At 33.8% G+C, this 17680-nt stretch overlaps 2 protein-coding genes across 2 annotated transcripts; one reads left to right on the top strand and one right to left on the bottom strand.

Annotated features, from left to right (window-relative positions):
• The first annotated feature begins 5644 nt into the window (after window positions 1-5644).
• Window positions 5645-8209, top strand: LOC125219675 (NAD(P)-binding Rossmann-fold superfamily protein). The gene is made up of 6 exons (XM_048121723.2): window positions 5645-5835; window positions 6632-6802; window positions 6990-7210; window positions 7304-7463; window positions 7603-7813; window positions 7890-8209. Exons 1-6 carry the CDS (start codon window positions 5724-5726, stop codon window positions 8041-8043), a joined length of 1029 nt encoding a protein of 342 aa, XP_047977680.1. The 5' UTR covers window positions 5645-5723; the 3' UTR covers window positions 8044-8209.
• Window positions 8210-11147: 2938 nt separating this feature from the next.
• LOC125202430 (uncharacterized) lies at window positions 11148-13323 on the bottom strand. The gene is made up of 2 exons (XM_089063454.1): window positions 12349-13323; window positions 11148-11960 (listed from the first exon to the last, which is right to left on the bottom strand). Exons 1-2 carry the CDS (start codon window positions 12977-12979, stop codon window positions 11329-11331), a joined length of 1263 nt encoding a protein of 420 aa, XP_088919580.1. The 5' UTR covers window positions 12980-13323; the 3' UTR covers window positions 11148-11328.
• Between the last annotated feature and the right edge of the window lie 4357 nt (window positions 13324-17680).

Genomic DNA, 17680 nt, shown 5'->3' with positions numbered 1-17680 from the left:
GATACTGATGGAAATTTAACCTGACACCTTTTGCTTCGTGCAATTGATGAGATGTATTCTTCAATTTCGTTTTTAAGAGTAAATGACATAAGTATCATATCGTACCTTTTAATTTGAGGCAAATTCGACCTCAAAATTATCCAAATTAAATTACATATATATTTGATCAAAGCTAGAGCATTTAATTAATTTTTTGTGATAAGCTTTTCCATTTCATAATATTCATTATAAAAGGATATTTTAGTGTATCACATTAGTTTTCCTATGGTTGAAAAGTTTTAGTAGTTCCATCACTATAATACTATTAACGAAGACTAGCATTATTGCAGATTGAGTTGAGATTAGCATTTGTAAATTACGCCTTAATTTCTCTCATTCTTGACTTCTTTATATTTCCGTACAGATTTAGGTTGGCTTGATTTGAACTTTGAACTATATACTACTTATACTATATTTATCCTTTGAACTATATATAATATACTATATTTATCCTCGTTGAAGTTGGTGGACAAAGAATGAATTTATAAAATAAATTGATTTGTAGTATATATATATTGTTTGTTTAAAAGTGAACAAGTCCACTAAGTTGGTAGTCGTAATTCTTTGGAAATTGCCATAAATATTTTATATTAAGTGGACTGAATATTGTCTAGTTTGAATTATCTTTGTTAATTATCATTTCGTAAAAGCAATAATCTAAATGCGTGATCCAATAATTCTATATTTTCTTAATTAGCTCTCAAAAAAAGTCCTCTTGTATCAGTTAATGTTCGATTTGATGGATCGAATAAAACTGAATCGTATGATTTATATATTAATCACAGTTAATTTCATATCAATTCAGTTTTCAGCAATTTCGAAACAATTTAATTTTAATAACGTGTTATTGTGACATGACACGTGGCCAGTGGGTGAGAAATTAGAGAGAGGAAAATCTTAACCCTATTTCAAATTTAAATATTTGAAATAAAAAGTCCTTGTTCTATCATATTTATTCTTAAAATTATTTCTTGACAATTTCTGTATATTCTAGTAATAAATTAAAGATGGATACCCACAGTTTTTCCTATTAAAGGCTGAGGAATTAAGATGGAAATTACAGTTGGCGTATTTAGAGTCTTAAAGGTTGACGTTTGACATTTGACCAAAATTAAATAAAATTCCTAAGTTCACTACCGCACTATGCTATTGATATACACCACATAATATATTATTTTCATCGAGACCAAATGCACTACAACAAAATATGCTGTTTGATATCGATCTGACTGGTCAACACAACTTGGGAACAAGTGTTAGGGCGTACTATTATTTAACATACATATTTTTAATAATATATTTTGAGAAACATGTATGTATGTATATACTAACAGTATAACGGTTGTAGGTCATGTGCTGCACGTCAAAATAATAAATTAATCATATATATATTGACTCAAATTAATCTTGGTACTACAAATCACAATCTTATGTAAAAATAAAAAAAGTGAGTGAAAAAGGACAAAAAGTGTAGACTTTTTGCATTTTTCATTTGCACTTCAGTGTTCAGTGTCATTGATTATTACTCCAAGAAATTGCCAAGAGAATTCTAATCAAGAATACTCCCATGAATTGCAATAACTGGTGTAAAAGTCGCGTAGTAGGTTACACCAACATATCATGTTACAGATTACAACAACATAACCAAGATAAATTGAATTTTAATTTAAATAATTAAATAAAGGTTATTCAAGTTACTTAATTAATGTTGTGGAGTACTAATTATTATATAACTACATATTAATTATTTTGTAATTATAGTACATATAATGGATTATTCTAAAATATTTTTAATGGAGTAGTATATATTAGTATAACCAAAAATGGTCCAATTGACTTTTTCATTAATAGAAAGTGGGATTTTAGCTGAAGGGATCAGCTAAGCCATTTTATCAAACATTTGCTGCTACACCAATACTAAATTGACATGTGTACAATCTTTAAAAAATAAAAAATAAATTAATTCTTGCGTGGCATCTCTTCCTCGGTCACTCACGCTTAATTCAACTTTTATTTCATCTTCCCTTGCAACTCTACGCATCTTCCTCACAAATCTCTTGCTGAATTCAACTTCATTTTGACATCTTCCCCACAAATCTCTCTAAACCCGGCGGTGCACCTGCGGCGGGGAGGGAAGTTGCAGTCCAAGCGTCAACTTCTAGAGAACAGACCAAAACTTAGGGGTTGTGATAGATCGGGGATCGGAGGAAGTCGTCGTTGGTGGAGGCGAGGAGGGCGAGCCTCTCCGGTGACGACGGAGGATTCCACGGGGATTCTCGGTGTGATGAAGGGTGCCGGAGGAAAAATCTGAGCAACCAGTCCAGGCGGGCGGTGGGGCGAGCTGCTGCTATTTGGTGGAGATCGAATCGGCGGGACGAATTGTAGGTGATTCGAGAGGTGGTGGTGGACTGGAGGAGGTTATCGGCGGGGAGACGTAGGGGAGAACGTAGTTTGGAAGGGGGGCGAGAGAGAGGCAGACGTGGTGGTGCTTTGGCTTTTTACCGGCGGCAATATGATGTTCAAAAGGTGGAGAGTTGTGGGGAAGTTGAAATGAATATTGAATTCAGCTAAGTGTATGAGAGGAGGAAGAGAAGAATTCAGCGCAATAGTGTGAGAGGAGGAAGAGATAATTTTTTAAAGATTGTACACATGTCAATTTAATATTGGTGTAGTAGCAAATGTTTGATAAAATGGCTTAGCTGATCCCTTCCGGGATTCTAGTGGGTCAACTACTTAAAAATAAGTTTGGTCTTGGTTCTGCATTAAGATATTATTAGTATATAGTTATGAGTCTTATAACCATATTGTTTGGAAAAATATTACTGACTCATGGTTTTTATAGTACTCCATGAGTTTTAATAGAATAAGTAAAAAGTTTGAGAGTGAATAAAGTGTGGATTAAGATTATTGGCCATAAAGATATTTATTAAATAATGAGTATTATGAGTGTAAATATGAAAACTCGGAATATTGCATATATTTATTTTGAACACCAAATAAAATAAGTGTTGCACGTTCCGAAATTGACATGTCAATTGTCAAACCTCATTACGTATTGATTTCACAAGCATTATCGAATACTAATGACTATTAGCACGTGATAAGCATGAGTAATTACAAAATTAACACATGTGAACATTTAATTACATATAAATATATATACGATTAATCACGTCGGCAAGAAACTATATTTCCAGAAAGTTCTTGGTCAAACCCAACCATGTCAAAATACAACCAATATATTTCCAGGTGGGAACACAATTATTTAATAAAGTATATTGCGTTCACACAAAAAAAAAGTCTATTTTTTTGTTGTTTGTGAATTACTAGTATTAATTACTATAAGTTTATATTTGACTAATCAGAACCACATGTATTAACAAAAACTCGAATGGATAAGGAAAAGTAGAAAAGATATTATCATGAATATATTGAAAGTAGGCAATCTAATCACTTTGGATTATTCCCAAGACTAGACTATTCGAGAAGTCGAATTCAAATATATCTATGTCACATACTTTATGGAGTAGTTTCTAGTTTCTACTTTCCAGATTGATTTCCCATTATCTATAATCCTTTTATGAGTTTTGATTATTTTTACAATTAGAAATTTAGAACATGGGTACGAAATAAGTAGTATGTTAATTATTTTAAAATACTGAAATTGGCTTCAATGATGATTGCAAATTAATCAAACAACTTTGCTTAATGGGAGATTCAATTATGATTTTCTATATTTCTATAAAAACGTTAAATTATGATAGTAGTACACTAGAACTCCATATTTGATTTATATTTTGAAAATATTGGATAAAAATGTAAATTTTAATACTCACTGGATATCTGAGTCTACTAAAGGGAAGGCCCAAAGCATAATCCTTAATAAAGCCCAATAGCAAATTTTATTTGTGACAAGAGCGTTTGAGCATCGGGTTTATGGTGTATTCTGTAAGTATTTGGATTTCGTATTCAATTTTTGCCTATTTCAAATTATTCCAAAAACTCATAGATTGAATTTTGCTATGGACCAAAATATTCAAAAATTTAAATAATTTTGTAAAATAGTTAAATCCAAACTGAATACATAAGCTCGACGAAGTGAACGAAATAGGTGATCTTGCACAGAAGTGCGTGAGTCGTGATGCCGTGGAAAGGCCATGGATAAGGGATGTTGTTTACTTATTGTCGATGATTCTTGTTGATTCAATTGATCTTTACATTACATTTTAGGTGGTCGATAAAAATATATACTAGTAATATTTTCATTTTTTTTTCTTTATTAATATAATTTCTTCTTTTGTAAGAAAATTAATAGAATTGAATATTGTCTAAATATAGGACTGCCCACTAATGTTTTAACTTCAAAGAAAGATCTCGAATATAGTAGTATTAAATATGGATTACTCTACCTAATTTCCAACAAACCTTTGTAACTTATCCAAATGCTTAACAGTGTTTTTCTAAAATGTTCATTCATTGCGCCTTCTAAATACACCAGAATTTCTTTTTATTTTGTAAAATACGTAGATTAAATAACTATAGAAGAAAAGCAAACGAATATGTTGGCGCATTAGCACCAACTTTGTTCACCATAGAGAATTGATCTCATAATTATAAAATATATGACAACACACATCAACCAAGCAAACTAAATTTTAAATTCCTGAATTTGTTTTGAATAAATTTAACAGATGGATGGAGTATTTAATAGAGTGGAGTATAACTATAATTACAATAATAATAATAATAATAATAATAATTGTATTATTATTATAATATTTATAATTGTGATTATAATTACTATTATCTTATTACATAAATATAATATAATTATTTAAATTGCATATCATATGGTAATAAATACTACTCCATTGTTATTAATAGTAAAATATTATTACTGTAATACTATAAATTAACATAATCAACAAAGCATTAAATGAAATTTCAGAATTATAAATTTTATTCAGTTATAATATTAATATATATTTATTTATGATTATAATAATATAAATAAATAAATAAAGAAAATCTTAATACAATTATTTAAATTATCTTTATAATAATAAATAAAATTATATATAGTATTATAATTAATTTTGGATAAGTAATTTATTAAGAGAATCTTATTATAATATTATTATTATTATCATTAAATAAAATTTAAAATCTTCATATTAAAGTTGTTAGAAATCATATTCCAAGATTCATTTTTTTAGGAATTATTTTTCTTGCTTTTACTTTCCCAGCAACTTAACTTACTCAAAAGCGTAACCATGTTTTTTCTAAAATGTTCATTCATTGCACCTTCTGAATACACCAGAATTTCTTTTTATTTTGTAAAATATAAAGATTAAATAACTATAGAAGAAAAGCAATTAACATGGTGGTGCTTTATCACCAACTTTATTCACCACATTAACCAAGCAAAATAAAAAAGAAATAATATAACACAAAACATTAAAAAAGAAGCACAATAGCACATTGAAAATAAAATAACTAAACCATATCAGCCTTCAGCCAACAGTTTTCAAGAATTTAAATACCTATGTGTGTTGACCCACCTGTCCTTTCATATCCCACTTCCAGATTAAGACATTACACATAAATGCATCTTTCCTTAAAAAAAACACAATCAAATTGAAGAGTACAAATGCAGTGGAAAAGAAATTGATGATCTTAAGAAGATGGAGCAGAAGACATACTGTGTGACTGGAGCAACTGGCTACATCGGATCATGGCTGGTCAGCTCTCTCCTCCAACGAGGCTGCACTGTCCATGCCACTTTCCGCAATCCCGGTTATCTTCTTCCTCAATCCATTCATCATCTCATCACCTTCACTTCTTACAAATAGTTGCAACTTATAGAAATGGAAAAATTTTGGATTGGGATTGTTTTATTACAACTATCAAATCATGTCTGAAACTGAGGATTTCATAGGTGTTTCTTGGATTGTGATTTATGGCATTCAAGATTTATTTGTGTGATATGTGTTTATGACTTATGATCATCATTTCTTTTTGGAGTTCTCTATATTGCCTATATATAGAGTTGTTCTCTCATTGTAACTTTCGATCGGAAATTATGGTAAAATTTCTGGCTTGGTACGCCCTGAGACGTAGATATACATAGTATCGAACTGGGTAAACAGTTTATGTGTCTATAACTTATAATCATCATCTCTTTTTGGAGTTCTCTATATTGCCTATATATAGAATTGTTCTCTCATTGTAACTTTTGATCGGAAATTATGGTAAAATTTATGGCTTGGTATCGCCCTGAGACGTAGATATGCATAGTATCGAACTGGGTAAACAATTTATGTGTTTGTTTTGTTTATGTTTGTGATTGCTTGTGTGTTTATTTTCCTAACATCTCTATCTTGTATACTTTTCTATTATTTCAAATTTTGTGTTTTTTGCAAAATTAAAATGTGTTTCATCTTAATAAAAGTGGAGAAGAGTAACAATTGTGCAAGAGGTGATGCCACATTGAGACATTCATTATGTAATATTAGTAAATACTACTATCATTTGTAAGGTTTTAATTAAGGTTTAGGTTTGATTTTTGGCAATTTTGATGTTTTCTTTGTAGAAAAGGTATCCCATTTCTTGAAGGTGTGGCCAAGCAGGGAGAGATTGAGGCTCTTCAAGGCTGATTTGCAGGAGGATGGCAGCTTTGATGAGGCGATACGAGGCTGTGATGGTGTGTTTCATGTCTCAGCCTCGATGGAGTTTCGGGTGTCGTCTGCTACACAAGATCTCGGTAATGTCTATCTGCCCCTTTCCGCCCTGTTTGGAGGCGTTTACTTTCGATTGACAATACATAGATTGAGTATTTGATGTATAACTTGTTCAATGTGGTGTGGACGCCCTTGTAGTCTCTACGTTGCTCGTACTTTTAGGCATACTTCATGACGCGTACACAACGCTGCATTTTTTCGTTCTTACAGATAACCACGTCAAGACACAGATCACAGATCCGGCTATTGAAGGCGCTCTCAATGTACTAAAATCTTGCTTAAAAGCCTCTGTCACCGTTAAGAGGGTTGTGTTCACGTCATCAATAAGCACATTGACCGCAAAAGACAGCTCGGGAAAATGGGTGTCCGTAGTGGACGAATCATCCCAGACACCCGTTGATCAAGTTCTCAAGACTAAAGCCAGCGGCTGGGTAATCATCCCGTTTTCAAACACTCGGATACACATCCTTTTTTCAGTTTCTGTTCACTTGCTTATTTTTGCGTTGTGAAAATTTTTCGTTCAGGTGTATGCGTTGTCCAAGCTTTTGTCAGAAGAGGCGTCGTTCCAGTTCGCGAAGGAGAATGGTATTCACCTGATATCGGTCATAACAACAACTGTTGGTGGTCCTTTCCTCACTCCCACAGTCCCATCGAGCCTTCGAGTCCTTCTTTCCCCTCTAACAGGTTATCTTTGAACAAATCTGATATCGAATATTGGCAACAAAAGATTCTCATGAACACTTCACAATAACATGTCTAAGATTGTATCAATATCAAAAACTATGTTACATAACTTTCCAACACGTTTTTGTGGTCCGTTTAGGTGATCCGAACTTTCTCCCTATTTTTTCTTCTGTTAACGCAAGAATGGGGTCGATTGCTTTGGTTCACATCGAAGACATATGCAATGCACATGTATTCCTCATGGAGCACGCGGATGCTGAAGGGCGATACCTATGCTGTGCTCGGAGTTGTGTAGCATCCGAACTGACCGAGCTCCTCAAAAAAGTGTATCCTTCTTCAACTACACTCAGGTTGCTCATTACTTATAGAGATCAGCCTAATATGTTTCTGGAACTTTCTAATTCATTCTGTTCGTTCGCGTTGTAGGGATGAGGGCGTCGCGAAGGACTCATCAGCCCCGAGCATAATCTCTTCGAAGAAGATTAGAGAGATAGGATTTGAGTACAAGCATGGCGTTGAAGATGTGATCAATGAAACTGTCAAGAGCTGTGTGGATTGTGGGTTTCTACCACCCCTTTGAAGGTGATGATACTAGAGGAAATTATATGTGCAAATGTAGAGAAACGGGATCAGTGGCCGAGTTGTGAATTCGTGATCGGTAACGTGTCGACACGATTCTAACGGTGCGTTTCTCTTTTGTTGCGAATTTATCATAAGAAAATATGGAAAAAATTTATGACATTTTAGTTTTCCTTGTCATCTTTACTATCTCATGTTCTTTGTCGTGGAAAAATTATAAAAATGGGGAATATGAGAATCGAAATGGAAAAGAGTACAATAAATGAAATTATTTAATTCAGTAGTATAATACGACGTCGTTTCGTTACCTACAACGTGACAGTCTTTTAGTTAACGTGCGACTGTACTTCCACATAACTAAATCACCAAATCATACATCAGAATCTTTTCATTGGTTGATGAATCAGAATAAGTCAATAAACCAATAGTTCAATAATTACATGCAAATTATAAAGTTTGCTTTTGACGAAAGTTTTAAAATTTAAAGACAAATATATAAAAATAATTAATATATTAAAAATAGTTGTTCTTGTAAAAACAAATTCTGTTTAAAAATGTATGAATACAAATATTTAGACCGGTGGTTCAATTTGCTTAAATTGACCGAACAACGCATCGGCTCACAGAATCGACGGGTCTGGTCGATATATGCAGGGGCGGAGGCACGGTGGGGCCAGGGGGCCCCTTGAGCCCCTCACCCATTTGCTTATTTAGTACTCCCTCCGTCCCACAAAGATTGTCCCATTTTAACCGGGCACGGGTTTTATGAAATGTAATGGAAAGTGAGTTGAAAAAGTTAGTGGAATATGGGTCCTACTTTTATATATTAGTTTTATTTTATAATAAAATGTGAGTAGGAATGAGTTAGTGGAATATGGGGTCCACTACCAAAAATGGTAAAAAGTGAAATGAGACAAACTTTGTGGAACGAACCGAAATGGAAAAATGGGACAATCTTTATGAGACGGGGGAAGTATATAATATAATTAAGTAGCTTTAACATTTTGTAACACTAGTGCAGTTGGGTAGAACTCTGCCTTCTTGTTCATGGGGTACCATGTTTGAACCCCACTTGGGCTTTTTTGATATTTTGGAATCTATTTTTTTTCTATTTTATACTCCCTCCGTTCCATAGTAATGGATATTTTGGAATCTATTGAGTGAACTTAAAAAATGGTCCCTGGACTATAGATTTATCTCGAAAATGGTCCCTGGAATTTAAAAATATCACCAGTAGTCCCTGGACTAAGGGTTAATATCAAAAACAGACATTTTGCACTGTTTCAAGACGAAAATGTCCTTTTGAGGGATTTTGGGGGATTTGGGCAATTTGGTCTTTTTACACTTTTAACATTTTAAATCTGATATTATTCCAGTTATGTACTAAATCTGATATTATTTCAAAATTATCATTTTTCTCCCCTTTTATCATTTAAAAACTGAAATCTAAAATTTAATTTTGTAAAATTAAATCTAATATTGAAATAAAGAAACAAAGTGAAGGATGACAAAAGGGAAGAAGAATGATAATTTTGAAATAATATCAGATTTAAAATGTTAAAAGTGTAAAAAGATCAAATTATCCAAACCCCCCAAAATCCCTCTAAAGGGCAATTTTCATCTCAAAACAGTGCAAAAGGACCGTTTTTTATATTAACCCTTAGTCCAGGGACTACTGGTGATATTTTTAAAGTACAGGGATCATTTTCGAGATAAACCCATAGTCCATGGAGACGTTTCTTTTCGGCATGAAGATTAAGAAAAATTGTGTTAGGTGAGTTACGTAAAGTGGAAAATTTTGATATTTTGGAATCTATCTTTTTCTATTTTATAAGTATTCGGTTATGTTTTATTTGATTTATACATTAGTAAAAATATTTCATAAAATATTAGTAGTAAAATATGTGCCATGCTCTAAAAATATATTCACTAATTAATTTTTCCATTATCCATTTGTCACGCGAGGCTTTTATGTTGCTCTTGTTCAAGTTGTTTCCGCATCGTTAGCACTGAACACACTTAACAAATTTTAATGGTAATTTGGGTCCCCCGTCGTTAAAATTCTGGCTCCGCCACTGGATATATGTGTGTGAGAGAAAAAGGGTAAATAGGGTGAGAGTTCAAAAAGGGTGAGTGAGACAAAAACAACATTGCATAGACAAGGGCCACATGGCAATACTTGTTCTTTTCTAGATTTTTGGTTCTATATTTCGAACTCGACCACCCAACTAATTCTACAAGGACCACATGCCTTTGCAATAACTATTTCATTTCCTTTTCCCCAATGCATTTGTTGCTCTATAGTCACTACAAACACATGACAAAAAATTAATTCTCATCGTTTTCAAGAGAGACCCATTTAATTATTAATCACATGGACTAACATCCAAAATTATATACGTCTCAAACTCTCAAGTAACGAGAGGGACAATGACTTGACTAGGCCAAGTTGGTTGGTGTGCATGTATAAAAGCTACATTAACTTTATGGATTTTTAGTACCTATGTTCATCCAATTTGTCTTCCTATTGTAAATGGTGTAATTTTCTTGGTAGAGAGAACTAGGGTTGGTGCTCACCTAGCTAGTACTGGACTTAGGCAATTCAATTCGGATTTACTTCGTGATATTTTGAGATCATTTTGTCTGTGACGGCATTCATCTATTCTCCGAGAATAATCTAACGTTTGATTTTTGCTATTCAAAGTGTTCAATTCTAATTCTATGTAAAACATCTAGTGTTTGTTTTATAGTGTCTAGACTCTAGAGAGTATTTGTCATAACAAATGAAAATATCACCGGAGTAGTCCTTTTTTAAAATTTGGCCAAATGAAAATTTGAACTTTCACTTTTTGAAAAGCAAATCCATAACAAATGAAAATGTCACCTGAGTAGTCCTTTTTTTTACTGTTCCGTCAAAAAATTAACGGTCAACGCTATTTACATAGTGGCATGACCATTAGTTTTTTTACGGAACCGTAACTCCGACAAGAATTTCATTTGGTATGAAACTGTTTTTCAAAAAGTGAACGTTTTGTTAAATTTGTATTTTGATTATATATTTAGGACAAAAATTAACGTGTAAACTTGGAAAAAAAAAAACAAAGGTAACAAATCCCAACTAGTTAGAAAGGCTTTTCAATGCAAGTGAATCCAACAATCATAACACAAGCTGCTGCTCATCACAACTATAAGCAGAATGCTATACACATATCATCAAACAATGCAACAAACCTCAAAACCAAAATCTTGCTAAACAACAATGTCAATTATGATATTTTGGGATTGCTCAGCTCTTGCAAATAACCACAAAACAAGGCAACAAAGCCTTGTGATTGAGCAAGTAAAGCTCCTCAATGTTGGAGTAGAGCCCAACTTTCCCCGCCAGCGAGTCGAACCCCGTCTGCCCGGCTATGTCCCCGATGTTCTCCAGAGGGCGGTGCACCCTCCCCGCGATCACCCTGCACACAATCAACGCCTTCCTAACACCAGGATCCTCATTCGGGATCTCAATGGACTCGAACGCCCTCCCACTCGTGGAGGTCGTGAACACTCCCACCCCACCCTTGAGCTCTCTCTTGGTCGAGAACCCCTCCCGGATGATGCGACACACACTGCACTTCTCGGAGATGCAGAGGCTCGACGAGCCGCTCAGGCCGAGGGAGCAAGTTAGTGTGGTGCCGTGGAACCTTAGGAGCTCGTTCCCGTCGGCCAGGCAGCGAGGGTGCTTCTTCGGGAGCTTGCTCGCCTTCGCCTTGACGCTCTCCCGGTAGTCCTCGAATCGAGCTAGGGTTTTCTGCATATTGTGGACTTTCAAAACCCTGTCGATTCTTACGCAGTGGCTCTCTGTTTTTAGCCAGCTTGATCTGCAGATTATCTCTACTATCTTCCTTGATGAATCCCCCTCTATTAGCTCTGTCACTGTAAAACACCATAGCTATGTTAATTACATTATGAAACAAATCCATTTTCTTTCCCCTCTTTTGGTTTCAGGTTATTGAAGAAAAAAATCTAGGGTTCCAACTTTTTAACGCAGACCTCTGCCTTTTCTTCAAAATTGAGAGCTAATTGAACAAAATTGTAACCCTAATTTCCAACATTCTGTGATTTTTCTACAAATTGAGGGCTAATTGAACAAATTGTAACCAAAATTTGGAACATTCTCTGCTTTTTCTTAAAATTGAGGGCTAAATCTCCAGTTCTCCTTCAAAAAGCAGACACACTTTTTGGGAGAGAATGAAGATAAAGAATAAAGAAAGCAGAAGAGAATTTAATTCAACACAGATTCGAAGAAGGAAAAGGGAATTACCAGCATGGTTGGAAAGGTGATGCGACTCAAGAGCTTCCCACTTCGAAAAATGCTCTCCACATTTGTGACACGTCACGCCATTTCCGCCGCCGTTGCCGCCGTCTTTCTCAAAAGAGGGCCGTTTCTGCGGCGGAAGCCCCTCCCTCTCCGCCGCCTTCCTCGGCGGCGTCGCGGAGTTCCTAAACGAAGGATTGAAGTAATGCATCGTGGGGTGGCCTCCGGGGCCAGGCGTCCCGGGCCTCAGCGTCCCAACATACGTCGACCCACCGCCGTTTTCTCCGGCGGCGGCGCCGCCACCGCCGCCGCCGAAGCCGGTGATCTTCAGCTCGCACCTCGTGTTGCTGAGAATGACCTCGTGAGCAATCGGGTTGAGAAACTCGCTGCTCCCGATGGATCTAGGGCTGCAGCTGGGGGGGCGGTCGAGGTGCCTCTTGCTGCCGTGAATCACATCCTTCAAATTCGCAATCGACCTCGAGCAGCCCGATCTGCCGGATTTCCTCGTCAGGATTGAGCTCAGCTGCTTCTTCGTCTTCGGATTGTGGACATCCGACGGCTCCGATTTGCAGTGGAGCGACTTCTTCAGGGAGAACCACACCGTCGCCGGCGTATCCTTCTTCTTCTTCTCCCCCATTCCGAAATCAATTCAATTCATCAACATTGCTGCAATTCACACGAAATTGAGGTGACCTAGAATTGAATTTGGGGGAAAATGAGGGGAGAAGTGAGAATCTTTGTAGATGATGACAGATGAATAAAAAGGGTTGGGCGCAGTAAATAACTGGATTGCAGAAAGAAGAGGTGCAGATACTACCTATGGTGGTGGGTCAGTGATGCAGGGTGGTGGGTGAAGTAGACTGTGGATTGTCTTTAATGCAGCTCACCTCAAATTTGAATTCAATGGCTCAGTGTAATGAATTTCACTCTTGCTTTTGAAGAACCAGTTACTCCCAGTTTTGGATTTGCATGGTGGGAGATCTTTGTCGTCCACTGGCCGCTCCGGTTCTCGTTTCAAAAATTTCTAACCCTCGCGGTTATTAGTTTCGTCTTTCACAGAACCAGAACCGGCGGTTTCTATTGTGCTCTATGGGGTAATTTATCTAGTTTGTGTTTTCTCTATAAAAATCTTTGATTTTAGGAAAATGTTGATTTATGTCGTGCTTTAATATGTTCTGGCGGTGGTGTACTGAGTTAGCTTTCGGGCTATGAGGTGGATAACCGAAAATTTAAATGATTAATGTAAAGAAAATTATCCTGAATTGGCATGGATTAGTATATTTGGGTTGATTATGTTAAGTCGGATGTTCTCGATTTTCGATGTTTGTAGAAAAAGTAATGTCGGTTTATATTTTTTCTTTAGAGATTTTTAATTTTGGGGAAATGTTGATTTATGTCCTGGTTGACATATACTAGCGACAAAATATTGAGTTATCGTCTGAATTGTGAGGTGGATAACAAAAAAGTTGACGTGATTAGTGTCTAGATATATTAAACGACTTTTCGTTGTAGAACTACGATATAACAATATAAATAGATATGAGACGGTGTACTAAATTTACGCTATATCGATATAGAAAAGGTTTTATTATTGAAAAACGATAATCCATTGTATATTATGTTTCATACAATACTATCTAAATTTTTTTATATTGAATGATTCTCTACATTATCATTTATCATTTTTAATTACTACTAAGTAGCGATCGAATAGCATGCATTCAACCACGAGAGGCAAATGCCCCCACTCACCACTCACCCCCGTCATCATTCTACTTCAAAAATATATATACTTATATTTTGTTTCTTTCAAATAGTACTCCATGATTAACATCAGAGACTTCGATAAATTAAGTTCATACTATATATTAATTGTAATAAATAAGCTAAAATTGGAATTTAAGCAATACTTAATTCAAACTCTAATGATTAAATTAATCCCCTGATGATTAAATTAATCAGATTCAAACTTATATCTATGACATAGTATAATTGAAGACACTGTGATGCATTGCTTCATCAAGTGGTCCATATTTATGGTACTACAGATAGATTAATAACACATGAGTTTTTTTTTTCTAATTTAAGTCTATTAATTTTTCCTCAAGATTTCCTACTATGGCATTGCCAATTGTAATCGTTGTCTTATAAAATACTCCATGTTACTTAGAGAAAATGTCATATTTTTATATTTATTTATTTCATGAAAGTATCACATTTTTATTTTTGAAACAAGTAAAGTAAATAATTATTAAAAATATCACTTAGAGAAAATATCACTTTTTTTTTTTGAAACAAGTAAAGTAAATAATTATTAAAAATATCACTTAGAAAAAATATCACATTTTTATTTTTATTTATTTTACAAAAAATATTGCATTTTCAGTTTTGAAATTAAGTAAAGAATTATTAATGCAACCAACCAAATTTTCTCTCTCAATTAATACATAGGTTCAACTAAGGTATGTATATCTCTATTTAATGAATAAAGAATATAATTTTAATTGTATGTCTATTCAATTTGCAGAAATAGTAGCTATCCTTTTCTTCTTCTCTTTTTTGTCATTTTCTAAGTGGTGATTGACTAGATATACTATGTAATAATGCATTTGGACTATTAATTTTTTTTTTCTTGTATTTTTATAGTACTAAAATATCATTTCTTAAAATCTTGTGTCATCCACTAAATGCAACATTTTCTCCGGAACAGATAAATGCAGTAATTTTTTGTTAAAGTAATGAAACCTCATTCAAAAAATATAAAAATATACTACGCAATATTCCCCACTTGTTCGCTATAATTTTCCTTAAGAAAAAATGAAAAATTTGCAGTGTCTCCAGATCGTCAGTGGAGCACAACTTTCACTTAGATTGGCTAAAAACACTACCTCTCTTGAATCTATAAAAAATAAATAAATAAATATCAAATATATCAATTTGAGATTTTTTTATAAAAAAAATCACATGATGAAAATACTATTTAGTCGATCCAAAATAGATCATAAATTGTCGAGCTTCGGTGGAAAAGAACAATGAATACCAAACTCCAAAAACAAATCGAAATGTGTGAAAAGGAAGTACTAATAATAACATTTGATTTGAACACCGATTTCCATGTAACTTTTTCAACTTTGGGATAAAAGAAAGAGTAAAAGTGGCAATGAAATTAATGGAGATAATAATATACTAAAATTACTGGTCCCACACTCATCGATTAAAGTTGGGATATTACATTAAATATTTTTTTTTTCTTGGGTTTCTTGCATTAAATTTATCAGAAGAAGTACTAAAAGATGGGCAAATACGTGAGTCATAAATGTAAGAACATAGCATGCATAGTTATTGCTGATAAAAAGATGATAAAAATGAGTTGAATTTTATGATTTTCGCGTCTCAATAAAAAGTGATATCTTTCATGTCCACATTAATCATTAAGAAGGATATCGATTATAAGTATAACTTATTTGCTTCCTCTTCAGTAAAAATGTAAATTAATTATTCTACGAATGACATATTTGATAAGTTAGTAATACCAAGATAGAGAATTACATATGGACATTTCTAATTGTTTGATATCATAGTTAAGCTTAACTCAAAGCCTAATATAAAACCAGGGCCCTATCTAATCTTACCAAAATTATAACATTAACCTTGTTTATATATCCCACCAATTTGTCAAGTTAAGCCATGTTATTTAATATACAATACAAATTTAGATAATTTATTTTCTATCAAACAATAACGGAAAAAAATCACATCTTTGCATATCTTAACATGAAGCCCGTATTTCTTATCTTGTTTTACATATCTTCTCATATCTCATCTTTTTTTATCAAACGAGTCCTTAAGTGTTAAGAAAAAAATCTTATTATTCACATCTTGGAATGTTTAAATCATCGTATAAGAATGTATGAATTTTTTTTAGACCCCAACAATTATAGTATGTTTGACTTTCATCAAATGTTTCATTTTGTAATTTTAAATGGTATGTTATTATATGTTAATGTTTCATTAACTTTTTTCACTCTTATTTCCTAAAATACATTTCGATTTTAAAATGGGACAGTTAATAATGGCGAACAAAGGATTAGTGAGTTAGTGTTGGGCTGAAAGCATAGTTTGCGTTAGGCCCAAAATCGGGAGTTCATTTTATTAGGAGTGTTCTGTTTGGACCTTAAAAAGATAATAAAACTTGGGCTAAGACTGGACTGACAGAGATGAGCTTAAGAAGTTTTAATTTAAACTGAAAATATCACTATTAATATATATTTTATAGAAACTAATTTTGTATTTTATAGAAACTAATTTTTATGGATGAACTAGATTGAAAAAGTAAGAGTAGGAGGCCTAGTTATGGACGAAGGTGGTAATTTCTTTTGTGATCATCGTGATTTGGAATGAAAGTCAAACATTAACTTAATCTAATTGTATTGAATATCGGGATTAAGTTAATCTAATTCTATTGAATATCGGGATTAAATATGTAGTGTGTTTGGTTAATAAAATTCAATTTTAAATGGATAATCATGGATAGTTAGTCATAGCTAAATCCCTCCAACTAAAATAATCTCATAACTCAATTCTAAATTACATCTTGTATACTATTTTATCTAGGAAACCAACCACCACCTTAAGCGATTAATCGTTATACTCTCTATGTATGCGAATAGTAGTCCTATTTTTCCATTTCGGTATATTTGCAAATACGAGTCTCGATTCACTTTTATTATAAATGATATATACGTCTCACATTTCACTAACTTATTTCACTCACATTTCATTCAAAACTAAGTACATGTAAGTGAGACATATATTCCACCGTCTTTTTCTCACTAGCTAATCTTAACATTTTATAAAATTCGCGCTGGAAATAATGAGACTCATATTTGCAGACGTATGCAGAACTTAGCTAGGGTCATTCAATGCCCAAAGATAGTGAAATCTCATGAGAAAGTTAATCAAAATACTCCGACAATCTCACTTTGACTCGTCGCGAGTTTTAATTGTATATGGAGTGTTAATCTTCCCGGAATTTAAGAAATATTGTTAAGTGGGTAGATAAGAGCATCCACAGTGGTGTAAGCTGGGACAGACGCCGTCCGTGCCGACGGCGCGGCACCGCTGTGTCCTCCGCTACACTCCCGCCGCTGGCACGGCGCTGCTCGTTGCATCGAGCTCGTCTGTGCCGCTGAGCATGCTGACGTGGCGGCACGAAATTGGTCAATTTCTTTTTTTATTATTTTTTTAAAAAAAATCCGATTTAAATTTAAAAAATCGTTTTTAAATAAAAAAAATATTTTCCTACTTTCCAATAAATTATATCCGTTTTCTCCCCACT

The sequence above is a fragment of the Salvia hispanica genome, chromosome 2 (assembly GCF_029641045.1).
Source record: "Salvia hispanica isolate PSC_SH4W2 chromosome 2, Shi_PSC_v1, whole genome shotgun sequence".
Classification (NCBI taxonomy): domain Eukaryota; kingdom Viridiplantae; phylum Streptophyta; class Magnoliopsida; order Lamiales; family Lamiaceae; genus Salvia; species Salvia hispanica.
The sequence above is the reverse complement of the archived record's forward strand: the minus strand, read 5'-3'. Positions and strand labels throughout refer to the sequence as shown.

What these genes read in the sequence shown, in the direction of transcription:
- LOC125202430 (XM_089063454.1), bottom strand. Translation starts at nt 12,979, where the DNA reads ATGGGGGAGAAGAAGAAGAAGGATACGCCGGCGACGGTGTGGTTCTCC. An exon ending in TCACCTTTCCAACCATGCTG is followed by an intron (nt 11,961 to 12,348) that starts GTAATTCCCTTT and finishes GGTGTTTTACAG; the next exon opens with TGACAGAGCTAATAGAGGGG.
- LOC125219675 (XM_048121723.2), top strand. Translation starts at nt 5,724, where the DNA reads ATGGAGCAGAAGACATACTGTGTGACTGGAGCAACTGGCTACATCGGA. An exon ending in TGCCACTTTCCGCAATCCCG is followed by an intron (nt 5,836 to 6,631) that starts GTTATCTTCTTC and finishes TTTTCTTTGTAG; the next exon opens with AAAAGGTATCCCATTTCTTG. An exon ending in AGACTAAAGCCAGCGGCTGG is followed by an intron (nt 7,211 to 7,303) that starts GTAATCATCCCG and finishes TTTTTCGTTCAG; the next exon opens with GTGTATGCGTTGTCCAAGCT.